General features: G+C 28.5%; 3 protein-coding genes across 4 annotated transcripts in view; 2 read left to right on the forward strand and 1 right to left on the reverse strand.

The window, feature by feature from the left end:
* Window positions 1-1,422: 1,422 nt before the first annotated feature.
* LOC119599626 (phormicin-like) lies at window positions 1,423-1,858 on the forward strand. Its single transcript, XM_037949483.1, has one exon. It carries the CDS (start codon window positions 1,506-1,508, stop codon window positions 1,788-1,790), a length of 285 nt encoding a protein of 94 aa, XP_037805411.1. The 5' UTR covers window positions 1,423-1,505; the 3' UTR covers window positions 1,791-1,858.
* Window positions 1,859-2,397: 539 nt separating this feature from the next.
* On the reverse strand, window positions 2,398-2,859 carry LOC119599627 (phormicin). Its single transcript, XM_037949484.1, has one exon. It carries the CDS (start codon window positions 2,749-2,751, stop codon window positions 2,467-2,469), a length of 285 nt encoding a protein of 94 aa, XP_037805412.1. The 5' UTR covers window positions 2,752-2,859; the 3' UTR covers window positions 2,398-2,466.
* A 1,428-nt stretch (window positions 2,860-4,287) lies between these two features.
* LOC119599625 (epidermal growth factor receptor) overlaps window positions 4,288-19,761 on the forward strand; it is a 53,409-nt gene continuing 37,935 nt past the window's right edge. The window contains exons 1-2 of one of the 2 annotated variants that reach the window (XM_037949482.1): window positions 4,288-4,474; window positions 4,929-5,689. In XM_037949482.1, coding sequence (XP_037805410.1) covers window positions 5,590-5,689 — 100 coding nt within the window. In that variant the 5' untranslated portion in view covers window positions 4,288-4,474; window positions 4,929-5,589. Of the gene's footprint in view, window positions 4,475-4,723; window positions 5,690-19,761 lie in introns of those variants that run through there. The other variant, XM_037949481.1, reaches the window with a different exon arrangement.

Raw genomic sequence — 19,761 nt, forward strand, 5'->3', positions numbered from 1 at the left:
AAGTGTTCCAAATACTTAAATAGCTATGTTATGACTCCTTGGTTCGAAAATATCCCACCAAATTACCTATACCTTTGTATAGGATGTTTGAGGCTCCAAACACAGTTTAATCAAAAATATTATATGGTCTCCACCAGTAAAAAGTTTATGAATTTAAATGGTCTACAACTGTATAAATTTTAAACTTAATGGAGTAAACACTGAACATACCTGGACAATGAATGAAAATTCAATCGTATCACTTGTATATCACATTCATTCGACACAGACATTGAAAAAATATCCGACACACTCACTCTAGGTATACGGGAAAGCAAGGTCCACATAGCGCTACATCTATCCCGTATCATATACACTTAACACCAATTTATTTCTAACGCTTTGACCCACAGCCACTCCTTTGCCGGGTATCTGGTCTTTTTCAACCACTGGGTGAGCTTCTGTGAGGACTCACCACCGCCCCATTATGCTTTACCACGCAGACAGACTATCTCTAGGTACTCTACATTCAACCTTTATCATATACAATTAACATAAACTAATTTCCAACGCTCAGTCCCACAGTCATTCCTATGTGGGCTATCTGTTGTCATTCGGCAACAGCACCGAACTTATCCCGAAATATAGATTTCACCGTGCATCAGTTTTTTAACGGCCACTCTTCCCTCGAATTTGGGTTTAAACCACAGCCACTACGTGGATCCCGAAGGAACCTCAACCAACTGACCAGCCAGGACAAGTCCTTCGGGCAACTGGCCACCTGTAGTAACAGATTATGTGGTTCTCTGGTGAATGTGAGAAGTGACACCACCAGTTTATAGTCCTGGCAGGCTAGAGGTACTGGTAGCACCTATGGTCCTTTTAAACTTTGGGAAATAGTGATTGATATAGTATCAAATTCGAATGGCTTGATTTTAAATTTAATTTTTTTAGAATTGCAGAATTTATTTTATTATGTAATCTATATCTATCAAAACGTGTTGGTTCTTAAAAAGCAAAATATTAATTGTTTAAAATTAATAATTTATAATATTAAAGTGCTAAGTGCAAGTGCAAGTGCAATCAATGTAATTTTTATAATATATTTTTTATTTGCCTATTGTCTCTATTGTAATTTAGATGTAAAAATATACAAATGTATGTATTTATATGAGTTATTACCATATATCGAAGCAATATGAATAGACCACTCAATTTGTTTTAAATTGTACAAAATGGTACTCAGTAACTGAAGCGTCTGTCTACACATTTTCAAATAAATTATTTAGAAAGAAAGCAATTGGGCTTATCTTAAAATGAAGCACTTTTTTAATTACATACATATGTACATGTGTATGAAAATGAGAAGAAATATAAAACAAGATAGTATGTACTTGAAATGTACACTTCTTTATGAATTCTACTATAAATATGAAAGCTTTGGAACTTGTAATATCAGTACACTAATTGCAGTCAACTTGAATTTATTTCCAACATTTAATTAACTCTATTAAGAATTAATCAAAATGAAATTCCTCACTGTCATCGCTGTTGCCCTTTGCTTGGCTGTTTGCTTTGTATCGCAATCCTCGGCATTGCCAGCAGGATCTCCTGAAGATGGTCAATTTATTGATGGTTTGGAGGCTATTGCAGCAATTGAACCGGAGTTACATGGTCGTTACAAGAGAGCTACATGTGATTTGTTGAGCGCCACTGGATTTAGTGGTACAGCTTGTGCAGCTCACTGTTTGTTGATTGGACACCGTGGTGGTTATTGCAACACTAAATCTGTATGCGTTTGTCGCGATTAAATCATTATCTAATTTATGTATCTACAATAATTAGATCTAATTTAATAAAATGGGTATATAAAATTTAAGTTGTATGTGTGTAGTAGTTTAATTTTTAAAAAATTGTTGGGCAATAGGATCATTTTAAACCATTTCCAACAAAAAAGTGGAATTCTGAACATGACCCTCTCTGATTTCGTTGAAATTCGGTACATTCTTTGTATAAATAAGAAAATTTAAACGGTAATATAAATATTACACATCGATCAAAATCTCAAAACTAGAAGCATTTTACCAATTAAGTTTGTGTTTCTTCTTAAGGTCTTTAATACGAATTCGACAATTAAGAAATATGTAATCTTAATCGACTCAATATATAATTCTATCCTGACCAATAGTTTCTGATATGAATTAATGAATTAGAGACAAGTTTCAATAAAACATTTATTTAAGCCAATTAAATTCCATATTTGTTTGTCATTCTAACCCCCATTTTCCCAGTGTATGATTATGTTTTATCCTAACGATAAATTGACAGTTTACATACAAAAAAATTTTAACCGGCAGTATATCTACCTGTTAAACGATACCTAGAGGTTGAGCTATTGGCCCTAAATTAATACAAATATTGTTTAGTAATAATTTATTTTGCAAATATTTATTTGACTATTTTTAAATTTTTTAAAACATTGACAATTTAATTACGACACACACAAACAGCTTTTGAGTTGCAATAACCTCCGCGATTTCCTCTCAATAAGCAGTGAGCAGCACAGGCTGAGTGATTTGCGCCGGTTCCACTTAACAAATCACATGTGGCTCTCTTGTAGCGACCATGTAATTCGGGTTCAATTGCTTTCAAAGCCTGCAGACCGTCAACAAATTGAGCATCATTGGCAGCATCAGCTGGTAATGCCAAGGATTTGGAGGCAAAGCAAACAGCCAAGCAGAATACAACAGCGAATACCATGAAGAATTTCATTTTGTGATTTTTTCAGTTGATTTATAAAATGTTGTAATTACTGTTCAGTTTGTTCTGATAGTTAGCCTTGTCACGAAGATACTGATGATTTTATTTAAATTTCTTTCCGTATTTATGTCTGTGACATCTTTCCAACTTGGCTATATTTAAGTGGGGTTTTTAATTTTTCAAATGAAAACGTTGGGGACTTACTTTTAAGTCTTTGTTTTATTATAATTATAGATTCATATATGTATGTATGAACAATGTACTTAATGTGTAAGTAATAAAATAAGATGATAAGAGACTGTCAAGTCGTCGGGACTTTTTATTTAGAAAACTTGGCAATAGGTATTACATATAGTTTTTAAATAATAAGTTTTTATGATGTTTTCGCTATTAATATATTAATTGGTGTGCTGATTCCAAATATGGAAATAACGTTTGCGTTCTTCAGAAGGTACTTAATGAATTTTCTATAATATTAAACCTAAAAACATAAAATTTAGCATGTAGAGCCCGGAGTAAGTGAGAACATACATATACATTAAAGGGGGAGTTTTTGTACTTTTTTGTTCTTCAAAAGGAACTTTTTGATTTTTCTATAATATTAAAATCTAGAAACATGAAATTACGCAAGTAGAGCCCGGAACCCGGAGAATCTATAAACGACTGGTACATTTTGGTTTTTATGCACTCACGCAGCACCCTGATTAAATGAAAGTCTATAAAATGGGACTCTCTGGTACTTTTGTACGTTTTGCAACTGGTATTTTTTAAATTTTTAATAAAATTCGTATTGAAAATTTTTTTAACACATCGTAGTGAAGGGTATAAAAGATTTGGCACAAACGAATATAGAACTCTTACTTGTTGATCTTCAACTGGTACTTTTTGAATCTTTTATAATATTGAACCTAAAAAACGCAGAATTGAACAAGCATTCCTCGGATTTAATATATCAACATGTATAAAAGGAAAGTTTCTGGTACTTTTTCGCCATTCAAGTGGTACTTTTTTTATCTTTTTTTCATATTAACTATAGACGCAGCGACCTAATTGAATGAATGAAAATCAAGAAAAGGGGTATTTTTTTGTAATTGCTTTTGTTTAAACACGCTATGGTGAGGGGTATATAAGGTTTGCCGAATATACATAGTTATTTTACTTTTTTTAATGTTATCCAAAACGTTAGAAAATATGTATTTAGTACATTGTATTTCTAAATCAAAAATTATTTTTCATTCAATATGTACTAAATATTATCTCGGACACAAACCAAAATCATTTCGAAAAATCATTCGATCAACAACATTCTTAGTTCGAAATTCGAACAAATATAAATCGAACAATAACTTAGCAAATTCCAAAACCTAAATGGCTTCTCTACTTAATAGATATTCATACATACATATTTAATTCAATACTCTCAATTCTCTCTGTTACAAATTTTTGTTTCAGTTTCAATTCCGTTTCGTTTTGTTTACAGTGCAGATTTTTTTCGATCCACTCAATCACTCACTCATCCACTTAACAACAATCATTCGTTAACGAAGTTTTTAAGCGAGAGGACGTGTTTACGATTTCTGCGCCGCATTTTGTTCTAGTTTTTTTTTCCTCAAATTTTACTTTAAATGAAAATTGTTTAAAATTTCGATTAACAGATACTTTTATTGTTTTATTTAAAGAAAACAATAAATGAAAGAGTTTGTGAAAATTGTTACTCATGAAAACAAAGTTTAAGGTGATATGTTAATCATCATTGATCACCAACAACGTTCGAAAAATATCGATTGAAAAAACCTTCATATATTTTTTACTACTCTCGTAAAGACAATAAAAATAAAGGTTTCTTTCTCAGTACTCCGCGTGCTCTTTTTAATGTTTTTTTTGGTTTATTATTCGCTTATTTTTATTAACCTTTTTGTTTGTTGTTATTTTTTAATGAGAATGCAAAACAACTAAAAAAATAAATTCTGTAATATGATTGTAGATAACATTTTTAAAATACATGGTGAAAAAATGTTTTAATAAATAATCAGAAAATACAATGATTTTAATTTAATTGTAAAGAAATGTTAAAAGTGTTTAAAAAGAAGTGATAAAAAGAAGAATTAAAACAAACAAAAGTGTAAAGTGAATAAAATCAGAATACGATTAAAAAACAACAAATTTAAAATGTGTAATTAAAATAACAGGTGTACAGAAGGAAAATACCTAAATGCGCATAATTTCATTGAAACATCGAATTCGTCTAGAAGGATAAACATAGTAATCAACAAGGACACCAGCATTTATATTACAGCAAATATGTTGATCTTAAATGAATTATTATTAACTTGCCACAGTTGTTGCACAATTTGCTATCGTCACAGTTGTCGTCGTTGTCATTATCGTGCGACATCTACAATGTTCAACTAGTTGTGATTTTTCGCATTTTCGTTTCATTTACAATCACACATCAATCGATTAATGCAACAACAAAACTATCACACGATCATACACACAGACACATCCAGTTACGCTACATTGATTTGTTGTTTCTCTAAGTTAAAAGTGAATAAAAAACAATAATAATAACAACAACAAAGTAACTAATGTACAACAATATTTGAGACTGTTTGTTACGCTTCACTGATCGACATCAAGAAATTCAAATAATTATTGTTACAAAAACAACAAATATATTATTGTATACTATTAAAAAAACAACAACAACAAATTACATACTTTAACAACAAAACGGTTTTTAATAACATTTTTTTCACAAAAAAAAGAACCCAAACGTTACTAATAAATACTTTAAATCAGTGTTTCGTTTTTTATTTACTTGTAAAACAAAATTGATTAAAATTAAAAATGATCAAAAATTTTAAATTTGTTTTGGGCCTTCTGCTCATTTTATGGGATTTTTCGACAGCCGGAACTCCTGGTTACGCGGATCATGGTGATACCAAAGGTACGTTACTATTTTTTGGCTTCTATTAAAACTAAGTACATAATATATAAATCAATAAGTTAACTATAGAAGTTAATTAAAAAAAGTATTTTGTTAATTGTTGTTACAAAAACATTTGGAAATTTTTCTATATTAAACCAAACTTATTAAATTAAAACTTATTTTATATTGTTGCTATCTGGATTTGTTTTTCTTTAAGTTTTTATAATGTTACTAGTTTTGAAGTAAAATTAAGTTAAAATAACATCAAAGAGTTTGTTTAACAAAAAAGTTTATTTTACTTGTTTTTGAGTTTTTATTTAATTCTTAGAATAAAAATGAATTATTTGTTGTTGTCTACTGAACAGAATTTCATAACAAGTTGTGAACTTAATAAATTTTAATTGTTATTGTTGTCGTTGTGTCTTAACCACTTTTTTTCATTTTCTTGAAAATGTTTATTTTTTATATATTGTCAAATTTCTTTATAAATTAACGTCATTATACTCTGTTTGTATCAAATTATTTTTGCTTATCATACGTAATTTCAAACCATGCAAAAAGCTAAAATAATAATAAAAAAAAACGACGCCAAAATCAACTAATATTAACAATAAAAAATAAAAGTACAAACACAGCGATAAAAACAATTGTTTTTCTATATAAAAATAAACTTTTGTTAGTCATTTTTTTATTTAGTTGACTTTATTTTAACTTATTTCGGTGAATTTTACAGTTTTTGTAAGAATTTTTCAAAAATATTTTTTAAATTGACAGATAGTATGTATGTATGTGTGAATGTCTGTATGTATCCAGTATTGTAATATTTTTTAATATTAAATATAATCTTTTTGTTTTTTTGCAACATAAACATCTGCATTTTCAATTTTGTTTGTGTTGCCATTGTGATCGTCATCAACGTGATCATTTTTATGTATAAAAATGTTGTAGTATGTTATGTAGTATATTAGGTTGGCTCAAAAAAAAAAACAGATATCCAGTTTTGTTATCTTGTACAAACTTTTGCAATGAAGTTTCATAAAACAATAAGGCTCAAAATAAATTTTTTTTTAGCCTATAACATATGGAAAATAGAGAAACTAGCTATTGACTGTTTAGGATTTAAGTTCAGCTATTTTTTCAATTCAAAATTGTTTTGTTTCTATAGAAAAGGAACCTACTTAATGCGGAGAGTTGTAAAGGAAACTTCACCTGCACTTTGATAGTGATACTGTGAGTTTGTCTGTTTGTCTGTTGGATGGATAGCAAAATAACAAACAAAAAAAGAGTTGAATATGTGAATATAGTGAGTGAGTATGTGTAAATAATGTATGAGAAAAGTTTACAATTTACAAAGAAACATTGAGTAGTTTCATTTAAAATTAACAGTACGGGATGAAACCAATAATATAAACTTCATTTGCAATGTTGATACAACAACGTTGATATTCATTGCTACCTTAACTTAACGTAGTACGAGATCACAACAAATAACCGGTTTCTTGTACTGCTGCTATTGCCAATTGTGGCAAGTTGATTGGATGTCCAAGCGGTCATTAATACATACATACATATTTATTATCATTTAGTATGAAAACTTGGCTTCTTGCAACTGAACTATACATTTTCTTATGAATGTTTATTAAAAGGGTCATACTAAAATACACAAGGCATTTTTACATTTACATATTTACATCTGTACAACCTGCGCCCATTTTAAGTACTACTACGCCCCTAAAAATCAACTAGATCAGCTGTTATTAAAAAAATGATCTTCGATTATATTACAGCTTAGTTCAATGTAGCAAAAAATTTCCACCGAAACATATATTTTATCAAGGATTTCTTACGTAAAACAATATCAGCCAGATAATGCATATCTCGTTTGAGTACAGCATCGACAAAAGAATCTTAAAATCTTAAATCTTTCACATAGTTAACAGACCATGAATGGAATGGGGTATTACAAATCCTACACAAAGAATTCAATACACTTAAGGATATATCAGAACGTACACGAAGGGACACACGAGTGAATGAACCAACAAAAACGCTCACACAAAAGCCAACAACTAAACTAACGAGGCAAACAAGACAAGATTTATGCAAGAGTGATTTAAAGGAAATCTTTAATCTTTAACTACCCAAATCTACAAAATCAGGCGAGACAGCAACAGCAGTTAAATGCACAATTTCTTCGCTTCATTCATACATTCGGTTCATTTTAGTCCAATTCAATTCAGACACAATAACTGAAATAAACAATAACTTTGCTTGATAAATTTTCAAACAAAACAAAAAAAGAAAGAAGAGTTTCCTTGTTATAAACCATCAGGTAAGATACAGGTATGCAAAAAAGAAAAACAAAAACAAACAGCTATTCATATACAGTTTTGTTTGATTTTCGGCAGTGAAGACTGAAATATTGCCAACTAATGTTGATTTAGATGATGATGATGATGGTGGTGGAAAAGGTAGAGTGAGTGTGTTAATGATACTTACTGATTCCAATAGCATAGTTCGCTTGCTCAGGTAGTTTACTTTACACACAGATACACTGCCATTCATCCATCCAAACACTGGCACAATACACTTTGCTTTTCAGCGACACCATGGGAATTTACGAACAAAACCTGTTCGTTTATAATGAAAAATAAAATAAAGGAAAAACATGTTGTATTTTTTTTGCTTTTTTTAATTTTGTTTTATTATCTTGTACTTTTTTGTTGTTGTTCTGTTATGAAGGAACAAATATAAAGGAACTAAAGAAGGAACAGATGTTAAAAGGAAAGAAGCAAAAAAGTGATTTTATATGTATGCTTGTATAGTAGAGGGAGGATATTTTGATTTAAACAAAATATATTATGTTTTTTAAAGGAAACCAATTTAACAAGTACATACATACGTACATATTTATGTACATACATATATAAATTTTGTACTAAAATATATTATGTAGTACATATTTATATTAGGAACCCTTAAAAAATTAATGTCCTTGATTTCAACTAAGAACATACATAAATTGGTTGAGGATTTGACGATGAGTACAATTTTTTATAATTTCTTACAAAATTCGGACAATGTGGTTTCACATGACAGGCTCCTACATTGGAGCAAATTCCGAAAATTATCGGAAGCCGTTAATAACAGATTGTGATTATAAACGGAATACGAAATTCAGAATGTTAAGAAGCAATTAACTTAGCTTCTGTCAATATTTAACAGCATCGATATAATGAAAATTAAAAAATCTGATAAAGTTGTTTAAACCTAAATACTACAAGACTTGATCGCTTCAAGAAAAAGGACTTTGAATGTTCAATGATATTTTGCTTAAATAACTGTAAAAAAAACTAAAAGGAAACTTTTACAATAAATATGTATGTATGTTTCCGATTAAATTTACCAAAAGTAAATATTTAAGGAAATTCATAGAAATCCTTAGCAGATCCTTCAGACAAAAAAATTAAAATGCACTTGAGTCATTTCTTTTTAAGAAACACTTGACTATAAAAAAACAATTGCTGCTGTTGTTGTCCTTCTAAAATCAGGTACAATATAATGCTATTCTATACATACGTACGTATACATATGTATATTAAGTACATATTTACATACCTTCATACTTTTTTCCAATTTCACATGTTTCGCATAAAAGCAAACATTTATGTAAGTGGATACTTTGTATAAAAACAACAAAACAGTTATGAAAAATCTTAAAAAGCAAAGGACTTTATTAAGTGTTTGTCCTGTTTCGAACGGTTTATTAAAAGACCAGCTGCTTTCTTGAAAACTTGTACTACTTGTAGTCGAATAATTTGAGTAGGAAAATATCAAATTTCATAATTTTTCATGTAAAAACGTGAGACTTATGCGACGAAACAGAAACGAACAACACAACATGTTTCAAGTCCTTAGGAAGGCAACTCTTAGCCCACATGTTTACAAAAAAATCTCCATTAATTTCTTGTTCAAAGACGAAGAAATCCTTTTTGTAGTAAAAAATGTGAATTTAAAAGTATGTACGTAGATAGAAAGTACTTAAACAGTTTGTTTCATTGTGTATATTGTGCATGTGTGTATTTGTTTGATTTATTTTTTCATACGTACCGTTAATTATCGGAAAACACTTGAGTGAAATGTTTCCGGTTACTTTTTTTAAGTGCATTTGCAGAGAAATTAAGGAGAGAATGTATGTAAAAAATCAAAACATTCTAAAGTTTAAATATTATTTATGTTGCCTGTTATTGTTGATATTGTTAGATACATAGAAAGAGAACAACATATGCAAGCATTTGTTGTCTTAAGAGTTTAACCATAAAATATATATGTATGTATGTATGTTCATAAAATATACGTATGAAAATTTATAAATTTTTGATTATTTTTATAGATTTTGAAAACGAAAGTCTGGATGATTTTAAATTTGTTTTTATTTGAATCTTCCTCCTCATTTGAAACCATTTGCAGCCATTTGTTTCAAATAATAAATATTTATTCATCATCAACTTGATTGGTTTATAATCAAATAAATATAAATTCTGCACAAATAAACCATGTTATTTTGTTTTCATTTCTTTTGTGTTGTATTGTTTTTGTTCTATTTGTGAGAAGATACTGCGCCCCACATTCATTCCTTGTATTTTCCATCAAGACATATTGCAGCTGTGGATCAACTATGATAAACGTACATATATGATCATGATGATGATCAAAATGTGTGTATATTTGTACAAGAAGACTTCATTGGCATCATTTGATGATAATGATGATGATGGAAGCATATTTGCTCCATACAGAAACACATACAACATACATACATGCATACATCACAATTTTCTAGTGATGTTCTTCAATGAACGTTGAACGCAGCCTGCCAGCCAGTCAACCAATAGAGTGTTGATGGCTCCCGTTATATACATACTTGTAGCGCATATTAGTTCAATTGACCAAACGATCTTTAAAACGAACATCATTTGAGCAAAAACGAAGTGATTGCGTAGAAGTTGCCAGATGATAACTTTGTCAACCTTTATTCCAACTTATTATTTAATTAAAATTTCTAAATATGAAATCTCTATGTACTTACTTAATAAAATTTAATTATGTTATAATAATACTTTTTTTTTAAAATTCCATAAAATATAGTTTTTTAAACTTTGAAATCGTTTTTCAATATTATTATTTGAATTATTCTGAATTAATTTAATATTAAACCAAATTACATTTCATCAATTACAACTGAAGTTATTGTAATTTAATAATAATAATTTAATAAAATAAAAATGATTCCTACGGTATGTTAGTTAGTAGTGCTCTAGTCTGTGAGTTCGGAGGTCCTGGGTTGAAATTCAATATTCTCTGGTAAAGAGACGGATAGGACATGATGTAACATATGTAGTATTTCAATATTTGGAATTGGTTATTACTAAATTTCAATTGTAATTGGTGAAACTTCAATTACCAGCAATTGTAATTAAAAATAATCAATTAGAATAACTCCTTATGTAATGTAATTGAAACTGTAAATTGGCCTCCCTCAAGTCTGCTCCTTATAAACAGTTTGCATTTAGAACGTAGTTTTTAATTATATGTAAATACTCAATCTGGCATCTACTATTCAACATGCCGATAATTGAAATTAAATGAATGGACATGCGCACTTTTTAAATAAATGCTGATTCGTGCGTCACTATCTAAGAGTACAATACATACATACATATCTTTCACTCTCTCTACATACTTATAAAATTTACAATCATGTATTTAAATTCTTCGCATACAACCTGCCATGACCCGACCAATCGTAAAGTATTTTGAAATCTTCATGCATTTTTTTTTGTGTTTTGTTTGTGTTTTGCCAATTTGATGCCAATCGATTGATCGGTCAGCCGATTGAAATACCACAATAACCATAAAAAGGAATTGATTAAATTTCTGCTAAAATCAATTTTAATAAAACTGAAGAAGTTTTCAATTATAAAGCAATAACGCCAAAGATTGATTGTATTGGTAGGACGAGTATTGGATCTTCGGATGCACTGATGAGGCAACAACATCTTTAAGTACTAAGTAGCAAATGAATTCCAAGCCGTTTTGATAGATAGACAGATAGTGAGTTGCTGGTTTTATCTGATATACCGTTTAGTTTCTCTATTCAATTTGTAAAATATTCATATAATTATAAGAGTTGTTAAATATACAAACAGTAGGCCTTTTTCTAAAAAGCTTAATATTCACTCAGTATGTATGTAGTGCTGCTGTTAAGACCAACAAAGTAAATAAATAAAACTTTCGCTATTTTTCTCAAGAAATGGCTTCTCCTATAGAAAAAATAAGAAAAAAATTAAAATGTTGTTTAGTTTTTCTTGAGATACGAGTAGGTTTTCGGTGGGAAACTGTATATTTAATGTATTTTGTTTCTTTTTTTATGACTTTTTTCTACATTTTTTCTCAGTTTTCCTCTGTTACGAATAGACTCGTAAAGTAGTTCAAATTGAAATGGAAGTTTAACAACCACTGACATGACAATTTTTTATTTATTTATTTATCATTCATTTTTTTATTATTTTGTTTTATTTTGCAGCATTGCATTGTTTGTTGTAGATTACTTTCAATGATTGTTTCAAGAAATATATTTGTATTTATGTATGAGAGAGTAAAACTAAAAAAATTCTTAACAATTTTATTTTGCATTGTTTACAGCAGATCAACTTGTTTGATAAAGTTTAAAAATATCGAACTATAAGGTTGTCAAATCTTCTTGACCTTATTTTTTAATCGTTGTAATTGTATAAAATTTTCTATTTTTAAGATTGTGAAAAACAATGGAAATTTATGTATTAAACTAGTCGTTTTCTTAATTTTATATAATTAATAGCTCATGGATATGATGCTAATATGTATATTGAATATTATCTGTTGATCACTTACAAATGTACATAAATATGTATATATGAATGTATTTTAGCATAAGTCGGTATTTATGTGTTTGAAAGAGAAATCCCTTCTCTCTACTAAGTTTTTTTTCAAACATGTATGTTTGTATGTATAAAAAAAAAACAAAAATTATTAACAGGAAACCAAACCGGCTGTAAGAGTTTCTTGCAAAATAAAAGAGAAACCAGTAGAATCAACTTAAAAAAGGCAGTTAAAACAAATGGCAAAAACAAACATTTTTTCTTAGTAATTCAAAGTTTATGTTTTTGTACGAATTTTTTACATTTATAAGTTAGGTTACATAAAATAATTTAAAATAAAACAGAATCCAATGAAATGTATAAACACACATAAAAATAAAAACAAAATATGTACAAATAGAGACCGCTACCATAAGATGTACTTGAAAAAAGGAGCTAAAAAGGGCTCAAAACTAGAGCATATAAAATGTAATGTAAAAATAAACATACAAATCGTATTGAATTCCACCATATTTTTATTATGTTACAAAAACCAGAAAAAAACATTTTGCAAAAAATATATATATTTTAATTTAAACTTATTTAACGCTAATATACAAATACATAAAAATCTACATACATAAAAACACACATCGTTGCATGTTAATCCCAATTAACCGCAATTAATTGTCAACATTGTGGTGTTGTTTATGATGATGTTGCAATCAGTATTTTATACACAACTATACGTTAACTTAAGTAGTTGCATGTATGGGTGCATATGTATGTTATTATGTTCTAAATATTTGTAAGACCCTCTACCCCCTTTTTCCCGAAAACATTTACGATCAGTTACCAGTACAAATAATAAAAAGTATAAATAAATTTGTCTTTAATTCTTAAAATTTAAAAGTTAAAATGTATTTATGTACAAATGTATGTACTTAAGTGTTAAAATGTTTTCTTTTGAAATCATAAACTACAAACATCTGTAGTTCGAGTCAACATGTATTTAGATGCATTTAATCACTTGGTCGAATTTGTCTGTGTGTTAAAATTAAACCTTTTTTTCTTGTTAATGGTCGTAAGTAAGATCCCTTCTTGATAACGTAATACATTTTTGTAGAATTTTAACAAATTTACAAATTACTGACTAGAAGTTTTTGTATTTCAGTCTACATATGTACATAATGGTATTTGTAGCTTGTTTGTTTGTGTGTAAGCATTTATTCGATCTGCCATGACACCCAGTTGCCCTGATGCTTAATTGTTTTTAATTAACGAAATGCTCTATGAGCAAGAGAATAAAATTCCAAAACAATTTTTAACGCTATCGACAAATAAATAAACTTTTAAAAGTTTCGTCATACAATTCCAAAATGATGAAAAACTATATCAATTATTTATTATTGTTGTTATTGTAGTTATTATGTATATTCATAGTTTATATACAAAAGTATACAAAGCCATATTTATATATAATATGTATACATATGTATGTATGTACATATGTACATATATAATTTCATTGAAGTACATATGTACGTATATAAGATAAGAATATAATGCCACTATAAAATATGAACGGTTTTCGTAAATTGACAATAAACCGTCTATCTAAATATAGTTAAAATGGAGGGAAAACTGAAAAGGATTAATAAAATTAAGGATAAGACTAGACTATAGACTAGATTGGTCCTTTGATTAGTTTGTGCACTATTTTATCAAAAGTTTCGATAGTAAAAAGTACTGAAGTTCTAAATTTTCATGCCTGCTTTGAATGTTATTTTTAATAAAAATATATTTTTGAGTTAATCAGTTCAGCAAATGAGTCATCGATTTCAAACATTTTCTAATTCTTTAGAGTTTTTTAACCAAATTTTAATATTTCTAATGTTTAAAAATTTATTAAGAGTATACAAATATGACTGATGATCAATTTATTTAGAATGATGCTCAAGATGCTGGTTATTGCAGTGATGATTATAATGAAATGAATAAAATAGGTTAAAATGTGTTATATGTAAAAAAGTATTGTGACGATTGAAATCAAGGTTCATTCTAGATGAATCATTTTATGAATGATCAATAGAAAATGAAATAAATAAACAATGACCCTTTAACTACGAAGGGGTCATTATTTTGTTTTGTTGCTCGTCGTTTAATAAATTTGTTTTTCTTTTAATTTATTATAAATGCCGCTATAAAATAAGAAAAGAGAAAAAAGCATTGAAACAAGATCACTGCCATGATCGTTGTTTACTTATATTTTCTATTCTACATACTACTCAGTTCTTTATTTATTGTATTCATTTTTTCCTGATACTTCTTTTTTCTCTGACCTTAGTCCATTATCACCTTTTGTTATGGATTTTTTCACCTTCATTAATACCTTTTCGAAATACTTAAACAAAGTTACAAACTTTAATGTTCACACGTCCGGCTTAAAGAAGTTAGAATGTGCTTTGTGCTCTAACAGGGAGATCAACGAGCTATTTCGTTTTTTTTGTTCGTTCGTTTTGAAAGAAAGAAAAATGCCAATGAACTTTGGAAACTTTTTTGTGAAATTCATATAATTTATGCTCTTTTCTTTTGCTTGTCAATAGCTTTATTTCCTTCATTTAAAATTAGTTTATCATTTGGAGCCGAGATATGAATACATACATAATTACTTTTAATAATGTTAAAATATGTAAGTATAGGTAATTATGAAAATTTTTACAAATACCATTATACATATATTACAACTTAATATTAAAACAATTAAAGTAACAAGTTTAAAGAAGGAAATTATACATATGTAAGTAATTGCAAATACTACATACAAATATTACTCCAATGCAACTCACAAATTAAATTTTTCTTAATTTGTTTTGTAATAGTTTTGTGTTGTGATAATTAATTGTTGAATACAATTGACAATTTGTTGAATTTGTTCCAAATTCAGTACAATATTTACGAGTTAAATGCAACTGTCAGATAAAAGACATGCTAACTAACATACAGTCCACAGAAATTCATGCGCATACTAAACCTGAAAACCAACTTTTTTTTGTAAAAGAAAAAAATTAAAAATGTAAAAATCATTCTTGGCAAGTAACCATAAGTAGCAGTACGAATGTGTGAACGTATGAATGTTTAGGTGAGTTTGTTGTATCTAAAGCTGATATCTTTGAAATACAAAATAAAACATAGTTTGCATTTTATATTGTATTTCGTAGTAACGTATTGTTAAATTATTGAAACAAATTACATTCTTTACGATTATATTGTTCTTATATTTATATGTCTTTTTCTTTTAACGACTCAATGTAATTAAAGTAAATATTTCCATATTCATGGCACAAATAAACATTAAGAAAATCCTAAAGCAAAACAAACAAAAACGATCAAAAAACCTTAAAAGTCTTCGTCTCTTTATTTTAAAGACGAAAATTCGATCATGCATTAAGTTTTAGTTTTTAGTGCGATTGTAAGTTATTTAAACGTATTTGAAGTTGAAAATATGTATTTAACATGTCGATCACGTATTTAAGCTGTTGGAATACAAATGTAAAATTGTACAAATGTACATCATGTATTATACATATAGTATTGTATTTTGTAGTGTGTGTTTGTGAATGTGTTTTCGATCGTGTACTGATTCTCCCCAATACTTAAAGTCCCCATTTAAAGTTGTGTTTAAAAGAATAGCAATGACAAAAAGAGAATCAATCTGACACAATATAAATTCAGCAATATCTTAAATTTATTCTATCAAGAATTAGGCTAGACAGGGCCACGATATTAGAGGTAAATTTGTCTTACACCCTTCAAATTGTAAAATAAACGATTCATAGGTTTACTTGTACCAAAATTCAAAACAATGACACTATTTATAGGACAAGTTAAGTTTTACAGAAACGTTCCTCAAGATCCCTGGAATATCGACTATAGACTAGACTATAGACTAGACTATAGACTAGACTATAGACTAGACTATAGCCTAGACTATAGACTAGACTATAGACTAGACTAGAGACTAGACTATAGACTAGACTATAGACTAGACTAGACTATAGACTAGACTATAGCCTAGACTATAGACTAGACTATAGACTAGACTAGAGACTAGACTATAGACTAGACTAGACTAGACTAGACTAGACTATAGACTAGACTATAGACTAGACTATAGACTAGACTATAGACTAGACTATAGACTAGACTATAGACTAGACTATAGACTAGACTATAGACTAGACTATACTATAGACTAGACTATAGACTAGACTATAGACTAGACTATAGACTAGACTATAGACTAGACTATAGACTAGACTATAGACTATACTATAGACTAGACTATAGACTAGACTATAGACTAGACTATAGACTAGACTATAGACTAGACTATAGACTAGACTATAGACTAGACTATAGACTAGACTATAGACTAGACTATAGACTAGACTATAGACTAGACTAGACTAGTCTTTATTATATTCTAACAAAAATCAAATGATGTACAGAACTAAACTAATATTTTGAACATTACTGTGTTTTAGTGAGATTGTGAGGAGAAATACTTAAATAAACTTCTCAAAAAATAAAAACTTAAGATTCGTACATTTTTCAATATTGAAAAAATAAAAAGTTAATTTTTCTTTAGGTTATTAAATGTTTATGCTTTCAAAGTTTTTAAGATGGGCTTGGTTATTATACTTGTGAATATAATAAAGTATATAAAAATGTATATGTATATAATATACATATAACGCTACAATATTTTTGTTATTATTGTAGCATTAAGAATATTTTCGATTTCTTTTTTCTTGATTGTTTGTTCGTTTTGAAATTTATTTATTGATTGTCCGTCGTCTTGTCATTTGGTTATATGAACATTTGATTAAAGGGTTATTTCTCAAGTTTTAAGGCGTTTTGTTTGTAAGTAATTGTTTGTTGATCTTTGTTTGTGTCATAAATTTAAATATTTAACTATGCAAGTATCTTTAAAAAAATAAACTTTTATTCCTTGCACTCACTGTAAAACTTGTGTATTTTATTTTACTTAGTATTTACAGGGATTAAATTAGAATAAATACATAAAATATGTATGTAAACTAAACTTTAGGTGAATTGTCTTCATAGAAATTTAGGCCGATTTAAAAATGTTTTGTAACAGGAAATGTGTGTACATAATTAACTCAGTTTTCTATGTTTTGGAATTCATTGTTATATGATCGAAATTCTGAATGTGAATTGTAGCTTGTATCCTCAGTTGCACACAAACATTTTTTATATGTATGTTCAGATCTAATGGATAAAAACCCTTTTTTGTTTTGATTGCATTTTATAAATTGTTTCTAGATCGAAAACTCAAACCATAGCTTTTATTCTTTTTATACAGAACACGTGCGACATTTTGTAGCAATTTAATGAAACACCCTCTCCCCCATACCATTTATCCATAATTGTTCATAAGAGAAAGACAACTAACTAGAACATAAATAGAGAAGTATTCATAGGTACATTTGAAATAGTTTCACATGGTTGGTTGACTGCAAATACGTATTTAACGGGGAAAATGTTATTTGTTGATCAAAAAATGTTACCATGGTGATTGATCGTAGCACAAGTTAGTTGCGAAACTCATACTGATCTTGTAATATCAATTATATTTTGAAAATGGTTTGGATTCTTATATTTAGGGCGCATTCGAAACGTGAGTTTCGGAGAAATACTACCTTTTTATAAAGGCAACCAAAGAGAAAATGTTGTAAAGTTAAAATATGTCAAATACATACATAGTACGTATTACATGTTTGTATGTCTTATTTAAAATTTAAACACAAAATGAGGTGAGAACATGTCATTTACGATGTACATATGTATGTATCATATGTACGTAAATACGAGAATTTTTTTATTTTGTTGATGTCATTTTTAAAATTCATGGTGCACTGCCAATGTGTGGACACATGTAACATAAGTTTTATGGCAACTAAATATGAACATTAGACCATCACAATTCACATATTACTTATATACAAAAATACACCTCACCTCAGTTGCACATTAGTTTCTCACTCGAACATTATTTGGATGGATACATTGTGTCCAAAACTTTAAAGATTTCATTAATGTTTTTTAACTTTATGCAGCGTATATTCGTGTGTTGGCAATACCAAAAAGCTTTTATTTTGTATGGTGTTTATTGTTGTATGTATCTATGTTGTCTTTAACGAAAAAAAGAACAAATACAGAAAAGAGAAAACATTAACAGGCACTCAATCCACTACACACACAACACTACAACTGTGCTTGTTTTGTTTCAACTTCATACTAGCAACATACAGCTGTTGCCTGTTTTTGCCATTTTTGCTTATAAAATGGAACCACTGACCATAACGGTGCAACAGGCTTTTTGAAACATGTACTTATATGAGAAGAAGATATTTAGTTGCACCGTAAAGTTGCGGGTGATCTTGTCAAGGTATATTCATACATACATATCGACTGATGTATATACATGAGTACGTGAGTGTCGAGTGTTGTTTGTAGTATGTTGCAAAAACCAAACGTATTGACAATACATTATCCATCTTTGTTAAGATCTCACATAACCCAATTAACAGCAGACAGCTGGTTTAGTAGAAGAGACAAAAACACAATATTTTGTAAAAAGGTAATACGATCATAAAATGGAACATGGTATCTATACTCTGTATTTGGCATGATTTTTTCCCACAGACAACAACAGCTTTATTTTGCAAGACTTGCACAATTTTATATTTCGATTTTTTAAAAACTGATCTTTTATTAATTGAAATTTGATCATCTAATTTTAAGGAATTTAAACTTGTAATTATTAAATGTATAATTTATGGAGAATTAATAATCAATTTTACAAAATTCTTCAATGTATTTACCGTATATATTTTCATTGTTGTAGTATTTCCTTAGGCTAGCTCTAAAAAAGATTGATGTTTTTCTCTTTGGAATATTCTACGTTGTTTTCGGAAAACTTTCAAGTTGTGTTAAACAAAATATTTAGTATTATTGTCATCAAATCGTTATTAAAATGAGTAAATATTTTTTAAGGGCATGTCTAATGCAAATACTTACCAGTTTATTTTATACATTGATCACGAGCTCACTTAATTGCCAAAACAATTTCAGTTTTTAATTTAAACAAAAATAAAGAATTAT

The sequence above is a fragment of the Lucilia sericata genome, unplaced genomic scaffold (genome assembly GCF_015586225.1).
Source record: "Lucilia sericata isolate MDLA Ls3-8-SP2 unplaced genomic scaffold, ASM1558622v1 Contig000083F_arrow, whole genome shotgun sequence".
NCBI classification, from domain to species: Eukaryota; Metazoa; Arthropoda; class Insecta; order Diptera; family Calliphoridae; genus Lucilia; species Lucilia sericata.

Excerpts from the sequence above, each read along its gene's own strand:
- LOC119599627 (XM_037949484.1), bottom strand. The coding sequence starts at position 2,751 with ATGAAATTCTTCATGGTATTCGCTGTTGTATTCTGCTTGGCTGTTTGC.
- LOC119599626 (XM_037949483.1), top strand. The coding sequence starts at position 1,506 with ATGAAATTCCTCACTGTCATCGCTGTTGCCCTTTGCTTGGCTGTTTGC.